This window comes from Mesoplodon bidens, assembly GCF_964165515.1.
Source record: "Mesoplodon bidens genome assembly, chromosome: 2".
Classification (NCBI taxonomy): domain Eukaryota; kingdom Metazoa; phylum Chordata; class Mammalia; order Artiodactyla; family Ziphiidae; genus Mesoplodon; species Mesoplodon bidens.
In genome coordinates, this window is record NC_138177.1 from 69,228,602 (window position 1) to 69,246,586 (window position 17,985).

The 17,985-nt window shown below is 39.2% G+C and overlaps 1 protein-coding gene across 1 annotated transcript in view; it reads left to right on the forward strand.

Annotated features, from left to right (window-relative positions):
- Nucleotides 1–17,985, forward strand: part of COPA (COPI coat complex subunit alpha) — a 50,873-nt gene that overhangs the window by 1,156 nt on the left and 31,732 nt on the right. The window contains exons 2-10 of the mRNA XM_081225902.1: nucleotides 1,999–2,112; nucleotides 2,301–2,374; nucleotides 5,864–5,944; nucleotides 7,729–7,805; nucleotides 8,536–8,645; nucleotides 13,866–13,975; nucleotides 15,328–15,427; nucleotides 16,092–16,227; nucleotides 16,871–16,953. Of these exons, the coding sequence (XP_081082028.1) occupies nucleotides 1,999–2,112; nucleotides 2,301–2,374; nucleotides 5,864–5,944; nucleotides 7,729–7,805; nucleotides 8,536–8,645; nucleotides 13,866–13,975; nucleotides 15,328–15,427; nucleotides 16,092–16,227; nucleotides 16,871–16,953 (885 nt within the window). The remainder of the gene's footprint in view (nucleotides 1–1,998; nucleotides 2,113–2,300; nucleotides 2,375–5,863; nucleotides 5,945–7,728; nucleotides 7,806–8,535; nucleotides 8,646–13,865; nucleotides 13,976–15,327; nucleotides 15,428–16,091; nucleotides 16,228–16,870; nucleotides 16,954–17,985) is intronic.

Consider the following 17,985-nt stretch of genomic DNA (forward strand, 5'->3'; position numbering starts at 1 on the left):
AAAATGAGAAACTATATGAAAGGTGACTGGCGTAGACTCGATAGCTCAGAAACTGGATGCCATTATTAATGTAAGAATAGATTCTGAGCGAATTCTAAGTCTCTTGGGAATCTTGGTTATGAAGAAGAGTACCATTAAGAATTCCTGGATACTTGAAATGGGTCTTTATAATCCTCGAGTTTTCTCTTCTCCTAATTTCTTATTGGGCAGTAGGGAAGGAAAGTCGGGGCGGGGGGAAGGATATCAAAATATTTGAGAGTAAATATCCATTAATGAGTGTTCCTGTATATAACGAGGGGGGGGGCGGGGGAAATGAACAACCTAATGGAAAGTTTAGAAGAAGAAATAAAAACGTTCAATAAATGAAAATACTCTTTATCTCAATAATAATGAAAGAAGTGGTCTTAGATTAGTAAAGCAAGCAAAACAACAAATAGGTGATAACATCCCATGTTGACCAATGTGTGCAAAATGGGTACCTTCAGAAACTTGGCGAGACTGTATGTTGATGCAGTCTTTTTGCAATCAGATAGTATCTACCAAAATGTTAAATGCACATACCCTATTCCTGAACAATCTCATTTCCAGTCTTTAGCCTAAACCAGTAATAATGCAAATAGGGTAGATTATGTGTGGAAGCATCTTCCTTAGGTCCTATTTTCTGGTAGATAAAAGTTAGGAGAAAAAACTTAAATGCCCATGAGTAGAATAATTTTAAAATGTGGTGCATTTATACCTTGCAGTTATTAAAAAGAATGAGTCTACATTTATATGTACTTAAATGTAATGAGATCCATTGTATTCAGTTAAGTGAGGAAGGAAGTTTGCAGAACATTATAATGTTATCTCCATTTTCATAAAATGATGTGGATTGCATTAAAAACCTGAAAGACTACAGTCCAAACTGTTAGCAGTTGTTACTTCTGTGGACTTCCATTTCCAGTCATGATGGAGTAAGAGAGACCAGGTTTATCTTCCCACCTTAAATACCTGCATAACTGAACAGAATGTGTGAAACAAAGGTTTTCAGACATTGGACAACAGGCAGTGCGAGAGTGATTCTTGAGAGAAGGGAAATAAACAAGATGAGTCCTATGATTGTTTTAGCTTACTACCTGGAGAGAGTTTCCAGGCTGCAGTACAGGGAGGGGGGAAGAGCCCCGTGGTCTCACTGAGGAGACAGAGTTTAGAGTTCAGGGAAGTCAAGATAGCTAGAAGTTGCTGGGCAAAATACTAGAGAAGAGGGAGCTGCACAGAGAACCCTAGAGTTCTGCAGGGGATGCTGTCAGGCCTTTGAGTACTAATCTGCACATGCATGTGAAGAAATGACCCAAAGCCTGGGAAAGAACCACTAGAGAGGAGAAGGCAGAACAATCCCATATTGAGCTCACATACTGGCCAATATAGACCTCCTGATACTATAGGGCATGATATAGAGATTTCAAATGGGTATTGCTTTAATAGTGGTGCCAAATTAGACCTAAGCTAAAGGCTGCTATGGACCCATCCTAACAAAACTTAAAAAGCAAGCCTCGGGGCTTCCCTGGTGGCGCAGTGGTTGAGAGTCCGCCTGCCGATGCAGGGGACACGGGTTCGTGCCCCGGTCCAGGAAGATCCCACATGCCGCGGAGCGGCTGGGCCCGTGAGCCATGGCCGCTGAGCCTGCGTGTCCGGAGCCTGTGCTCTGCAACGGGAGAGGCCACAACAGTGAGAGGCCCGCGTACCGCAAAAAAAAAAAAAAAAAAAAAGCAAGCCTCAAAAGGATCAACTAATTCCAAGTAACTGCATCCTAAACCAAAGCCCAACAGTATCTAAAGAAATATAACAAAAAATCCAGCACGTTAATACCATAAAATTCACAATGTGTGGCATCCAATCAATGAATGTATGAACCTAGGGTCAACCTAGCTGTCCTGTTTTCTTATCAGAGTTGGCAGAAGGTGACATCGTGGGGCTTATTTAGCTCATTGGATCATTGTCTGTTTTTTTTTCCCCCAGGACTCAGTTTTCACCCCAAGAGACCCTGGATCCTGACCAGTTTACACAATGGGGTCATTCAGTTATGGGACTATCGGATGTGTACCCTCATTGACAAGTTTGATGAACATGATGGTAAGATAACAGTTTCTAGGAGGAAGCTAAAAGAGATATAAATATTTATTGTCTTCTGGAGTAGTTTCAACTTTTTTTAGGATTATAGAACATGGGAGGGATAGAACTGGAAAATTCTGAATAAGAATCACCTTAGAGACTAGGAAGCGTAACTCTCTTTAACGTGTATTGCCTGCCTTCTTCCCCAGGTCCAGTACGAGGCATTGACTTCCATAAGCAGCAGCCACTGTTTGTCTCTGGAGGAGATGACTATAAGATTAAGGTATAGAGGGTCTGTCATGACTGGGAGTAAAAGACAGGCAATGTGAAGTTTGGGAATTATGGAAGGGACTAAAAACCCAGACATCTCCTTCATACAGAGCTCAGGCTTTTGACATTATCCAGAGCACTTATCCAGCAGACATTTATTGAACGCTTACTGTGTAGCAGGCACTGTTTTATATTTTTGGAATTCAGAAATAAATAAGAAATGATTTCTGCTCTCAAGGAGCTTTTATTCTAATGGAGGAGTTAAATATATACCCAAATAATAGCATGTACAGTTTAGTGAGTAATACAATAGAGAGATAACCAAAGTGAAGTAGGGAAGGACAATCTGGGTACAAAGACCAAAAGGTATGACATAGCTGGATACATTTGAGAAACGAATTAGTTTTGTGTGGATAAAATCTAGACAAAAGATGAGAGAAGGAGCAGAAGAAGGGCCAAATTATGGAGTATCTCTTTGTAGTGCTCAGAAGTTTAGATGTTATCATACAAAAAACAATGAGTCATTAAAGGCGTTTAAGTAGAGGAGTGACATCAGATTCACATTTTTTTTGAAAAGGTTACTTGAGTGGCGGTATAGAGAAAAGATTGGATGAATTGGGAAGACTGGAGGCAGATACTAGTTAGGAGACTCTTATAAAAGTCCATGTGGGAAATGAACAGAGCATGAGCTTAGGCAGTAACATTAAAAATGGAGAGGAGATGGGGGACTTCCCTGGTGGCACAGTGGTTAAAACTCCACGTTCCCAATGCAGGGGCCTGGGTTCCATCTCTGGTCAGGGAAGTAGATCCCACATGCATGCCACAACTAAGGAGCCCGTGTGCTACAACTAAGGAGCCGGTGAGCTGCAACTAAGGAGCCTGTGAGCTGTAACTAAGGAGCCCGCCGGTCGCAACTAAGGAACCCACATGCCGCAACTAAGACATGGCACAACCAAATAAATAAATAGGACTTCCCTCGTGGTGCAGTGGTTAAGAATCCGCCTGCCAATGCAGGGGACACAGGTTCGAGCCCTGGTCTGGGAAGATCCCACATGCCGCGGAGCAGCTAAGCCCGTGTGCCACAACTACTGAGCCTGCGCTCGAGCCCACGAGCCACGACTACTGAGCCCGAATGCCTAGAGCCTGTGCTCCACAACAAGAGAAGCCACTGCAATGCGAAGCCCACGCACCGCAACGAAGAGCAGCCCCCACTCACTGCAACTAGAGGAAGCCCGTGCGCAGCAGTGAAGACCCAGTGCAGCCATAAATAAATGAATAAACAAACAAATAAATGGGAGAGGAGATGGATGTATCTAACTAAACCAGAAAAATTTACTTCATGAAAAAAATAGTCTTCAGAAGCTACCTCAGGGAGTTATAAATTATACAGTAGAACTTAGGTGACAGGCGTGAAAAGTGACAGCTGCCTGTAGAGAAAAGAGGCATTAGAATTATAGGAAGGACAGTTCTTTCTGGTTTCTAGGTTTTAGGCACTGATCCTGGGGGCAGTTAGTGGAAGTTCAAATCACCTGATAGGCCTCAAAAGCTCCTAAGGGTATCACTTCCTTGTAATATTTCTAGTAAAGTGATGACCATTAAGTATTAAGAATGGTTAACTTGGGTTCCTTATGATCTGTTTAAGAAAAAGACTGAGTGACATTGAAGAAAAAAAATTTTTTCCCCAAATCATTAAATTTTTGAAAAGCAGTTATCTTTCATTTGTACGAAATATCCAGATCAGTAGAGCAAATCAGTAGAGACAGAAAGTTGATTAATGGTTTTCTGGAGTTTGGTGGGGGGTTGGGAGAAAATGAGGACTACTAATGGGTATAGTTTTCTTTTGGGGGTGATGAAATGTTCTAAAATTTATTGTGCTGATGGTTGAACAACTATGAACGTATTAAAAAAACACTGAATTCTATACTTTAAATGGGTGAATTAGATGGGATTTGAATTATATCTTAAAGCTGATATTAAATGAATTAGCTAGCTGTTGGGTGTGTACTGCTATTATGCTGTGGTTTAAATTTATATTTCTCTAATGAAAGTGGGATTATCTTGAAAAGTTATGTTTATGGACCATCATATTGTTTGCAATACCCAGATAAATGCAATATTAGTATAATCCTGATTTACAAAGAGTAAGACAGGAATTACAAATGGCCAAGGTCTAAAAACCCTATAGGCCTTTCAGAATTCACAGCGCTGGAATTTGATAGAAGACTATAAAGGAGTCAAGACAATTTGAAGCTAGAAATATGAAAGTTTAAAATACTGAACTCTATAAGAGGAAATAAAGCTAGTTACAGAATAGTATTTATGGTATGATCTAATTTTTGTGTGAAACTCAAACTCCACTGTGTACATGTATATTTATTTATAGATGACTCAACAGATGAAGGTGAAGGTATTGGAATATTTTCACTTTTCATGTTATTTACCTTTTCACATTTCTGCTGCACATACCTTTTGAGCATGTACTAAGTGTTAGCTGCTATGTTAGGTGCTAGGGGTATAGTGTTGAGCATGATGGACAAGGACCCCACCTTTAGGGAGCTTACATTCTTTTTTGGACAGTCAGACTTAAGGGTTATTCAGATTTGTTACAGGAAATAGGATTACCTTTTGTGATTTATGAAAGAAAATTTAACAGTTTTTAAGTAAAAATAGGAAAGAATAGTAACAGGCTGGCCTAGATAGATTATAAACAAGTGTTAAATGTTATAGAAGGAAAAAAAGGCATCTGACCTCTTATTTTTACATTTTTGGGAGTTTTTCTGGATGGGAAGTGTGAGCTGTCGTACACTTATGGTCCTGGTTTCAGCGTCTTCCTCAGTTGTGTCCATTGATGCCTGATACTTTGGTAGTTGGCTTAATTTCTTATCTGAATAAGATGTTTTTCTGCTTAGCTCAGCCTAACTGAGCAATGCAGTATTTTCCATAGTGATGAGTTAAAATATGTTTGCATGATAGATGAGTACAGACCATGAATGTATGGGCATTATTTGCCATCAAGTTAGGAGTCTAACAAAAGATGATGCTGTATATTATATCATTGTTTCCTTTGCAGTCATATCCATCCTACTTTTTCTTATCCTGAGCTAAGGTGATAGGTAAGCACTAAGTAAGGGATCTGTATTCAAGCTAAGAACACAATAGTGCAGTAGAAAGAAGAATTTCAAGTTGAGCCTTAGATAAGCATTTTGTCTTATGTTATCAAATACAGATGGTTTCTTCCCAGAAAAAAAGAAAAACCTTTCCATAATTTTATCTTTAGGTTTCCCTAACCTTGCCCTTTTTCCTTCCCCACATTTTGTTTAGCTGACTTATATTTTCATTCATGGTCTTTTCCCCTCAAACCTTAAACAAGATTCCCTATCAAGATTCTTACCTATTTAAAAAGGCCAAAATATAAATCCAAACTTGTTTATTGAGAAACCTGGGCCTTATAGAGGCGCAAGACCTTATGTCCTATTCCTTAGTTGAATTTTTCTCTTTGCAGGTTTGGAATTACAAGCTTCGGCGCTGTCTCTTCACATTGCTCGGGCACTTAGACTACATCCGCACTACGTTTTTTCATCATGTAAGTAGCCATTGTGGCTTTGTTTTAGAGCATTCTTCAGTTTCCCTGTAGGAATCTTCTACTTGTTCCTCAAGCATCCATGCTTTGATAACAGAATTATGTTATTGGTTCTTCTAGGATCTGTGAGGTGTTGTTGACCTTTCTGCTTTGTTTCCTTCTGCAAGAGGAAGCACTCAGGGTTATATTTGAATTTAATTTAATTGGGTTCAGTGGGCTTTATGAAGAAGGCATTGATTCTCTGTAGGGAAAAGCAGAGATTTGATTTTAGGTTTGCTGAGCTAGCACACAAAAGTTTGCAGTCTAATCACATGTAGGGTATTAATAAATAGTGTGTCTAGAGGAAGGTCAAGGTAAGATGCCATTTTGATGAGCTAACAAATGTTTTGAAACATTAACAGTCATGTTAGGATTTTAGGGTCTGGTAGAGGCTATTCCTTTAGCCAAGCTTACTACCTTTCTTGATCTGTTAGGTATTACAGTAGACAGATACTGAGTTACAGATTAGAGACTCCCAACCTCTTAATCTAGTCCCAACCTGACTGGATTTCTCTATAATTACATGCTATTAGAATTAACTTCTACTATTCCTTGACTCTGAGTAAACTAAGTCTCTTGAATTAAGTAAGAAAGAATATAATGAAATAAACAATAAATTCCTGGCTAATAATACTTTATTTCCTTTTTTAAAATTAAAAAAATTTTAGGATAGAATAGGAGACGATGAATGCTAAAATTATAGCTGAAACATTTGAGAATGAGGGCCATTCAATAAGATAATTTACTCAGAAGGAACTAATTGTCATTGCCATTCAGGACTTGCTGAAGGCTCTTGCCTAGAACAAGTTGCCGTTCAGCTGGAAAGTTATGAAAAGCTTATTTCCTTTTATTTTTTCAGTTTAGTAAGTATATGTGTACCTTGTACTTATTAAGTTCATTGCTAAACACTGGAGATACAACTGTGACTAAGAAATACTTCCTTTTCTTAAAAAGCTTGAAGACTCTAAAAGGGCTGAATTGTTTTTACACGTTACTTTCTGCTTTGTTTACTGAGACTTGGGAATTTTTTGAGACTGGATGGTCTGACAGGGAGAAGTCAGACTTTAAAACAGTATTCCAGGGGCTTCCCTGGTGGTGCAGTGGTTAAGAATCTGCCTGCCAATGCAGGGGATATGGGTTTGAGCCCTGGTCCGGGAAGATCCCATGGAGCAACTAAGCCCGTGTGCCACAACTACTGAGCCTGTGCTCTAGAGCCCGAGAGCCACAACTACTGAAGCCCGCGTGCCTGGAGTCCATGCTCTGCAACAAGAGAAGCCACCACAATGAGAAGCCCACGCACTGCAAGGAAGACCCAACACAGCCAAAATTTTTAAAAAATAATAATAAATAAATTTATTAAAAAAACAAACAATGTTCCAATCTTAGGGTTAAAGAGAAGAGATCCTTTCACAAGATCTTAATTTACAAGATTATTTATAAATATAAATCATATATACATATGCACATATGTAAAAGTAAATGTAAAAATGTGTTATACTATTTGCCTCTGAGAATCTATTATGTCTGGCTTCCACTCTTAAACCTTATAGCTGAAAGTGGCGAAGTTGGGAAAAGCTGGTAGAATGGTAAGGAGGAATAGATAACTAGCCTGATAAATCAAAATCGTTTAGAAACTAGCTGAGACGTTAGGCAACGGAATATTTCCTCCAAAGAGAGAAATGGGTTACAGCAGCCTGGAAGAACACATTTGTTTCATGTTCAAACCCTTTGTCTGGAATATTTTTCAGGAATATCCTTGGATTCTGAGTGCTTCAGATGATCAGACCATCCGAGTGTGGAACTGGCAGTCTAGGACCTGTGTCTGGTAAAGCAGGAGACAGAGAGCTCAAAAAACTTTCATTTCCTAGTATTTTCATAATCAGCTTCTCTTCAGAATAATCATCTCCCTTCACTAATGGGCTATGTCCACTGATTAATTACTGATTATATTTGTAAGACACTCTTGTGTATAAAATGATAAATACAGAAGCAATCTCATTAGTAATATATGAACCTGGATTTACTGGTCATTTCTTACCAGGCAAAGGAGGTCATATAGCTAGGCTTTTAGAACAAAATTTTTGGCTGGTTTTCAGTTCTGTTCCTGTGAAACCTGAGTCAAGATCTAGACTTCTGTCCTGCTTTGTATTTGGGTGTAGAGCTTTCCATAAGTATGTAAGGACCATTTAAAGTTATGGCCTTTAAGAGGGATACCCCACTAAAATCTAACATAGCTTCCAGTATGAATTACTAAGATTTCATCTATTTTGGTATTTTAATGCATCTAATCTGAGAGGAAAGCTGTACAGTCTCAGTTCTCCTGAAATTAGTAATATGTAAATACTAAAACGTTACAGGCAAGAAGAGAGCCACTCTTGGAACAGCTGACCTTGCTTATTATTATTAGTTCAGAATTGTTAGGATGACTTACCTTTGCCTCCAAAAAAGTATAATTGGACCTGCACCTGCTCCATATGGAACATGGTATTTAGCATGTAGGAATCTGTAGATTCCTGCCTCTAATTTGGTATTGTCTTTCTTTTTTCCTCTTGCAGTGTGTTAACGGGGCACAATCATTATGTAATGTGTGCTCAGTTCCACCCCTCAGAAGACCTGGTTGTATCAGCCAGCCTGGACCAGACTGTGCGCGTTTGGGATATTTCTGGTGAGCTGCCCAAGTTCAGGGGACAACCTAGTGGTGTCTGGCGCAAAACTGCAATTGCTTAAAATAGTGAGGGTAGTTGGCTTAGAATAGAAAAACTTAGAATATTCTGTTCTCATATAATAGTGTCTTTGATTTTGAGGGTATTAAATCTGCTTTGATGGTTTTTCATGTTAGAGGTATTCTAAGAAAAGTGGCTGCTCTAGAAAATTCATTTTAATTTGAAGAAAATTTCACCTTTTAGTTAGTTCAGTTTTAGGGAGTATTTGTTTAAGAATCAAGCTTTCCACTAAAATAAAAAAAATCTTTGACAAAAATGAATTTTGGGAGTAGATTAGTGCAGGGCTCTTGGATCCTGTGGCTTCATTTAGAAATAGGAAAATCCTTCTATTATGTATCTTCTAGTGTAAGGAGCATGAGGGTTGGAGGAGGGATTTTCACATCCAGAAAACCTTTTAAATGGCAGACTTCTAGGATGAAAAATAACTTGTAGATTTTGGATAGTTCTGATAATCCCTCCTTTCACAGTTTGTATACAGTATCTTGATTTTGGGATAAGGATTTAAATTTTTAGTGCTTTATAGAGGAGAACTGAGAATTTAAATGCAGAGGAAGGACTGTACCTATGAGATTGACATGCTGGAAAAATGGAAGTGCTTTGCTGGAACAGGGAAATGAAATTCTAAATGCTATGGTTCTCTGCCCAGTTAAATTTACTTATCACTTCCTGAATTGTTTCTAGTTGCTTGTTGCCTTAGAAATTCTTAGAGATGGGGTTCTCTGAAAGGTCTATGACTAGACCACAGAACACTGTTTCAATTCTGTAAAAAGAAGGACTCCTCATAGGTCCTTGCCTGGTTCTTTGTGGTAATAAAGGAAGTTGATAACTTTTCCCAACTCCTTGTGGCATGGTGGGCTGGGGCAGCATGATACTTGCTGTTTTAACAAGCAAGTTAGACAATTTGGATTCCTGTGTGCAGCACTTGAAATGTTATAATAGCAGGTGTTTAAGATTCATGTAGTGTAGAGACAAGCCAAGGGGAAGATGAGGACAGTTGGAAGTAGAACCTCTGCATCATGCTGTGTTTGCAGTTTCAAAGGTTCAGAATTAGAAGGGAGTGGTATAAACAAGATTGTCTTGGAGATAGGGCAGTCGTCCTCTCTTCTGCTAGGGCTTTTGCCATTGCAGTTTTTCGTCAGACTGGCTAGGCTTTTTGAAGTACACCCAGATGTGACCAGCCATGCCAGCGGAAGGTGTTAGGTACAGGCACTGTGAGCCTGTGTCCTCTCCTCACTGCTAGTACCAGGGAGCTTACTCTTCACTCACGCAGTAACCTAGCTATGGCTTTCCATGGTTTTTCACTGTGCACGCATTCAAAGCACCCTCTCTGTCTCAGGATATGGGAGCCTGATGGGGTTGGATCCCAGGTCATGCTGTTCCAGCTGATCAGGGGCAATTACTTAGAATAGCCTTTCCCAACTGGGGATCTGTGAGAGAATTATGTGCTACTCAAACACTTTGAGTGACTGTTTTCTCAGTTCTTCTAAGAATGGTATACAGGTAATGCCATTCTAGGTCATAGAGAAGTTAATTTGTTACATGCATAAACTGGTGCTTTGGCCACTGGGGCTTAATTCTTTCATAGTGCATCAGGTTGGAGGGACCTTATACTGCTCCACTCTTAAGAGTACTGTTATGCCACCTGATTCTGGCAGAGCAGGTTCCCTGTGGCCTAGCTAAAGCAATTTGGGGCACTTAGGTGAATGGATTCTCTTTGGTCATCATGAAATGCCCAAGGCAAGAAATCCTTTTCTTCACTTTCGTAGGAAAACATATTTGCATCAGAATCAAAGGCCCTAAATCAGAGAAGAGAGGGAGAGGGTCTGACCCCATTTGGGGTTTATGCTTGCTCTTGAATGTGTAAAGTGCATAGATTACTATGTAATAACATTACAGTTGCTATACCTAGTATATGTGATACTGAAATTTTGTACTAATGTTACTAACGTTAATTCTCTCTTTACCGTTTCTAAGTGTTTTTCTATACTCACAACTCTCTTGATTTCCAGTAACCCCTTAACCAGAGTGGAAGGAGATGCTTTGGTATTTAACCAAGTGGAAGGAGCTTTTGGGTTCGACTTACGCATTCTTTCCTTTTCTGGAAGTCAGCATACTCTTTTTAGCAGAGTTATTTTGCCTGGGTTCAAATAAATCTCAACACAGGAAGAGAAATTAGCAGTCAGCTCTGTTAGGAACCAGAGTTAATATTTCCAGTGCTTCCAGGAGGGAAAAAGTTAGTTCTGAGTCAGAGAACAAAAACCCTCAAATTTAGAGGACTGGTGAAAATTCTAATCTTTCTGAGTGACTCTCTTTGAACGGGGACACTCTCTGAACTAAGTAAATAATAAGAAAACAGAGGTCTTAAAGGAAAACCTGTCTTCTTGATACCCCTCCCATTAGGATTAACCCACAGGGCTTAGCTTAACTTGATCTTTTGTATTAGCCTGGCAAAAAATATTTGTTTAAAAGGGAATATATTTACAACCTAGATTTAAAAGATAGGTTACTTTTTTAGCTTGAGCTTCCAAGTAAACTGACAGTGAAATTATTTTAATGTGCTTATACTTTTGCATGTCAAGCCCATGTAATTCAGTCTTAATCTTTGAAATGACTACTAAAAAAGTATTAATTTGCTGCCAAATCCTGTCCTCATCCCTCTCTTTTTACTACTTCCCCTGGTTCCCACTGGGAAGTGTGCATCAAACTGGTCCATTCTGAGTGTGTCCTCCCCTCCCTCTGGATCTGAGTAGCTGCTGTAGAAATTTTCCATCTGTCGTTCAGTCCTAGTGAGTAGCTTGTCGAAGGCTCAAATATTTCTTCTCTAAGTATCTTTTCACTGCCTGTCACTATTCATCTCTCTGTTTTTGCTCTTCCCCTTTTCCTGGATCATTACAAGCAAGTGCAACAAAGGCTTCCATTCTGTCATACAGCTTTCCTTTTAATGTGTTTGTTGAAGCTTGTTGGAGGTGAAGTTCCTCGCAGCTGTCTGTCTTTATATCTTCCTTTGAATCTGTTTCCTACACCAGACTCATTAGAAAAAGTTGACAGATCCCATTAAAGGGATAAATGAAATAAGTGAAAGGAGACATCCCTGTGATGATGTGTTTTTGAAGCGTTAGGGGAATGAATTTTTTTTAAAGCATTGGTTTTATTTCTTTCTACCTGTTGGCTAAATGCTTATCCTGGGCAGAGTACAAGATAATTAAACCTGTCATGTCCTTTTAGGCACTTGCTTCTCTAATGCTGATGTTTAGGTGCCACTGTACTAGAAGAGGTACATTGTAATTTTAAAACAATGAAGATAAATGCAATCATTGAACTTAATTTTTTGTATTTTCTTACAGGTGCCAAAATTTAGGCTTATAACCGTGTAGGTTTTATTTTAAGTGATAGCTTTTATTTCCCCCCTATTACAGATATTTGGTTTTTTTACTTTATAAGTACCAGGTAGTTTCATCTTCCTCTCCCCCCACCCCCAAATACTCCAAAAGATAGGATTTTAGTCCCAATTCTATTTTCTCTCTGTAAGCTGGTATAATTAATTATCCCTGCTTGCCTACCTCAAAGCGTCGTTACCCAGATCAGCTTTGAAAACCACAAAGTGCTTTTCACCTGTAAGGTAGTAGTGTTACTGTAATTTTGATTCTGACTGTAGCACAAAATATCAAATTTTAAAGACAGGTTGTGGTTGAGCCATAAATGTGGGCCCTATACAAATAAGACTCTCCTTATTCTGGTGTCTTTTTTGTTTTGTTTTTTTTTTTTCATTTTGTTTCTTCCTATCCTTCTATCTATCTGTATTTTTGGCTGCGTTGGGTCTTTGTTGCTGCGTGCAGGCTTTCTCTAGTTGCGGCAAGTGGGGGCTACTCTTTGTTGCGGTGGGCGAGCTTCTCATTGCAGTGGCTTCTCTTGTTGCAGGGCACGGGCTCTAGGTGCATGGGCTTCAGTAGTTGTGGCACACGGGCTCAGTAGCTGTGGCACATGGGCTTAGTTGCTCCGCAGCATGTGAGATCCTCCTGGACCAGGGATCAAACCTGTGTCCCCTGCATTGGCAGGCGGATTCTTTTTTTTTTTTTTTTTTTTAATTTTCTTTTAACATCTTTATTGGAGTATAATTACTTTACAATGTTGTGTTAGTTTCTACTGTATAACAAAGTGAATCTGTTATATGTATACATATAGGCAGATGGATTCTTAACCACTGCGCCACCAGGGAAGTCCTTTTCTGTTGTTTTTGAATTATGGGCTGATTTCTCCCTTTAGTCTCCAAAAGTTTTAATAGCAAGATACATATATTCAGATCTATAACCAGTCTTTTGAGCAAGTGTTTAAAGGGATATGACAGTTTTAATAATTTTTGTCCCCTGCCCAAGAGTCAAGAAGAAGATATCAGTACACTTTTTGCACAATTTGTAGTTTTACAATATCATCCACCAAATAAGCTGTTTTATATTTGATAGTTTTAGTTTCCTTAACTCCTTTGGAACTTCCCCATGAGTTGCCTAGAAACTTCTAGTTTGAGAAACACTGAGCTGCAGCCTCCTCAAATGACTTTTCTTTTAAAACTTTTTGAGATGATAGAAGAAAAGTTGCTATAGATTTCATAAAGTTGAAAGTAGAAATTGAATGTTTACCATTTGAGGCCACATTTCAAGAATATTGAAGAATGGAAATGGGTGTTATCTCAAGTAGACAGCTCTTGAGATGAGGTTTGTTGAAGAAATTAGCTATGTCAGAAGTTTGGATTGTCCTCCTCTGGGAAGAAGACCCAGTAATGGGTCTGTTAAGGGAGGAGAAGAGAAGATAGTGAATGTACTTCACTATTTTGAACAGTTTTGTTTGTTTTTTGTTTGTTTGTTTGTTTGTTTTGGCTGTACCGCATGGCATGTGGGATCTTAGTTCCCCAATCAGGGATTGAACCCGTGCCCCCTGCAGTGGGAGCGTAGAGTCTTAACCACTGGACCGCCAGGGAAGTCCCTCGAACAGTTTTAGAAAGAGATAGATAGGAGCTCTTGCATCTCTCTTTAGTCTCTCTAAATTTCTTTTTCCCTTCTTTTTCCTTAATGTTAGTCTATCACTGTACCTTTCTGCATTTCTGTCTCTGTGCTCTTTTTGGTAACATTATGTTTACATTTTTCATCCCACTCCTTACCCCTTCAAAGGTCTAAGGAAAAAAAACTTGTCCCCTGGTGCAGTGGAGTCGGATGTGAGAGGAATAACTGGGGTTGATCTGTTTGGAACTACGGATGCAGTGGTGAAGCATGTACTGGAGGTACTTATCTCTCAGGGAAACAGTGACAATATGCCGTTCATTTATTCATTCCTTCAACAAAGACTTATGCAGGGTTTACTGAGTGCCAGGCACTGTTTGAGGCACTGAAAATAGAATAGTGGGTGAGCCAACAGAGAAATGAAGCTTATGTGCTACCTGAGGGAGAGTCATGTTATCTTATAAACATGAAAGCTGGCATAGGCTCCATCACCATCCCAAAGCAGAGCCCATTGTCAAGCCTCTTGAAGGGGAAGGGGAGGATAGTTAATCAAAGTTATTGAGAACCAACCATGTGTAAGTAACTTGCATGCATGGTGGGAAAATAGAAAAGCATAAGGGAAACAAACTAGATTTTTAAAAAATAATCCTTACAGCTATCTACTGGTAGGGCTATTATTAACCTCATTTTGCAGATGAAAACATTGAGATTTACGGAAATTAAGTGGTTTACCGAAGTCTACACAAGTCTAGTAAGTTGAAGAACTAGGCTTTGAACTTGGATCTATCTGACTCCAAACCGAGCTGCTTTTCACCGCAGAATGGTACCTCTCAAAAATACTGCTAATTCGAAACTACCTTATCTGTGATTCTGTTATAATACAGAGCATAAACTTATAAATAGGGTAAAAGGTATCTTAAAATCAGCAGTTCTTAAGCTTTTTGGTCTGAGGACCTTTTTATACTCTTAAAACTTATTTAGGACCCTGGAGAGTTTTTGTTTATGTGCATTATATCTGTCAATTTTTATCATATTTGACGTTAAAACCAAGAACTCTTAAAACATGGACTATGTAAGGATAAAGTCTTTTAGCCACCAAAGCAGTGACATCATCACATGTCATGTAACCTCTGGAAAACTCTACAGTCATGAGAGAATAAGAGTGAAAGGGGCAAATAATGTTTTAGTGTTATTATGAAAATCATTTTTGACCCTGCAGATTTCCTGAAAGGTTCTTGGAGCTCATCTAAGAGTTTCTTGAGCACACTTTGAGGATTTCTTCATTAAGTTATAAAATTGGCCTTTATTCTTGAGATGCTAGTAACTGGTTGGAGAAATAAAATATAAGTAGACAAGTAACAAAACAAGGTCGTATATCCCAAATGCAAATGAAGCTGGATTTGGGAGTAGAGGATTTGGGAATTCCCATGAGAATTTGGGAATACTATTAGATAGATGTAGTAATTCTCATGGTCAACTCTTAGAGCAGCAGTCCCTTGAGTCTTTTCACATGAAGAGTAAAAATCAGAGACATCGTTTATAACCACTAGCATGGTCCATTGGTTTGCTTTGAGTAACAGATATAAAGAAGAATGACTTTTTTAGTTTAGAAGAGCCACCTTTTTTTGTACAGGGTCATGATCGTGGAGTTAACTGGGCTGCCTTCCACCCCACTATGCCCCTCATTGTATCTGGGGCAGATGACCGTCAAGTGAAGATCTGGCGCATGAACGGTGAGTGAACCAGTGACAGTATCACCATACCTAAAATATTGGCTGCTGGCCAGCAAGGTGAAGTAGCCAGGTTTTCCAGACTTAGTGACCCATTCTCCTACCTTAGGTTGTTAAGCTAATCCTGGGAGCATGACAATTGCCTTATTCCCTTTTTTTCCTTTGATGGCATCCTCATTTTGAGGAGTATGAACATAATTAAAAATAAGAATTCATTTATTCAACAAATAATTTATTGAGTACCTACTTTGTACTAACCATTGTTCAGGGTTCTGAAGATAACAGTGGTGACTGAACCAGATAACATTCCTGCCCTATGAAGATTCCATTTATTCAATAGTGGCAGCTAGGGGGGCGGCTGGTGCAAAAAAATAAATAAAATAAACAAACAAACAAAAAATAGTGGCAGCTAGTGACAGAGCAGGGTAAGGAGATAAAGAATGACAGAGAAGAGGTGTTATAATTGATAGGAGGGTGAGAATGAAATAACAAAGAAATATGTAAAGATTCAGAGCCTTAAATGAAGAAAATTGCCCTATTAGAAAGGAGTTGGTAACTTAACATTTTGTAGTAGTACCTAGCATTCGGTTAGAGGATGTCATAATTTGAAATCCCAAACTTAAAGTAGTAGGGAGTTGTGGTGACCTAATTCTTCTTTGTCCTTTAGAATCAAAGGCATGGGAAGTTGATACCTGCCGGGGCCATTACAACAATGTATCTTGTGCTGTCTTCCACCCTCGCCAAGAGTTGATCCTCAGCAATTCTGAAGACAAGAGTATCAGAGTCTGGGACATGTCTAAACGGTAAGGGGGTTACAGTGGTGTGTGACCAAACCCAGGGGAAAGCCTCTTACTCTCTCTCTTTTTAAAAATTAGATTAGAATACTTTTTGTTTCTCAGCATGCAGAAAAATCAAATTATATATTATGAAAACACGAAGGGACCTAGTGTTAGCCAACATTTACAAATCTTCCATGAAATAGAAATTTCTGTGTACATTCTTTTTCTCCTCTAAATTTAAGCAGGTTCTTCTGTAGCTACAGAAATAAGAAATATTAAATGAAAACAGTACAGTAGAAAATTATGATGAGTGGGGGAAGTTGTAATACCAAGATAGTAGAGTCAGTTTGAAGTCCTCTTTTTTTTTTTGGTCATGCTGCACGTGGCATGTGGGATCTTAATTCCCAGACCAGGAATCGAACCCAAATCCCCTGCACTGGAAGTTTGGAATCTTAACCACTGGACCACCAGGGAAGTCCCTGAAAGTCCTCTTTCTATTCCTTGGTAGAATTTATCATGACTGTCTTTATTTAGAATATGCAGTTCACTGTCCTTGATTTAGCTTTTTAATCAGTGTGCTGGCCTACCACTTAATACTCTTGTATGTGATAGGCTGAAGTTTCCTTGGAAATTAATATTTTTCTTTGTGTACCTTTTACTTTCCTAGGACTGGGGTTCAGACCTTCCGCAGGGACCATGATCGTTTCTGGGTCCTAGCTGCCCACCCTAACCTTAACCTCTTTGCAGCAGGTAAAGGCCATTTCTTCTCTTTTTTCCTTTGGTTCAAAGTTTATAAGACTTGAGAGTGATTCTCCATTAGCTTTGTCTCCAGCAAGTATATAGTAGGATGACAAGGAAAAATAGAAGTCTCAGAGCCACCTAGTTGAAGCTTTTCTCCTTTTTAACTCCCTTACCTTCTTGGTATAGTGTTCTTTATCCACCAAAATTCATTTAATAATAAAGCCCATTCTCTCTGTTTTTTTTTCTTTTGGCCATGCCGCACGGCTTGTGGGATCTTAGTTCCCCAACCAGGGATTGAACCTGGGCCCTTGGCGGTGAGAGCACTGAGTCCTAACCACTGGACCTCCAGGGAGTTCCCCTAAAGCCCATTCTCTTTGATTAGTTCTTAGGAGACTTAGAGGCTAATACTGGACACTTGAGGTTCCTAGACTGAGGAGCTAGAAGCTGAGTTTTATTCATTCATTTAGCAAATACATACTGAGTATCAGCCCTAGTCTGGGTGCTGGTATTCTAGCAGTGCATAAAACAATGTCTCTTACTTTATAGAACTTTTTTTGAGTTATAATTAACTTAAAATATTTTATTAGTTTCACAACATAGTGATTTGTTTTTTTTTTTAAATTTTAATTTTATTTTTTGTCTTTGGCTGTGTTGGGTCTTTGTTACTGCACACGGGCTTTCTCTAGTTGTGACAAGCGGGGGCTGCTCTTCATTGTGGTGTGCGGGCTTCTCATTGCAGTGGCTTCTCTTGTTGCGGAGCACGGGCTGTAGGCGCATGGGCTTCAGTAGTTGTGGCTCATGGACTCTAGAGTGCGGGCTCAGTAGTTGGGGCGCACGGGCTTAGTTGCTCCATGATATGTGGGATCTTCCTGGACCAGGGCTCGAACCCGTGTCCCCTGCATTGGCAGGCAGATTCTTAACACTGTGCCACCAGGGAAGCCCTATTTGATATTTTTATACATAATAAAATGATCACTACAATAAGACCAGTTACCGTCTGTCACCATACAAAGTTCTTACAATATTATTGACTATATTCCC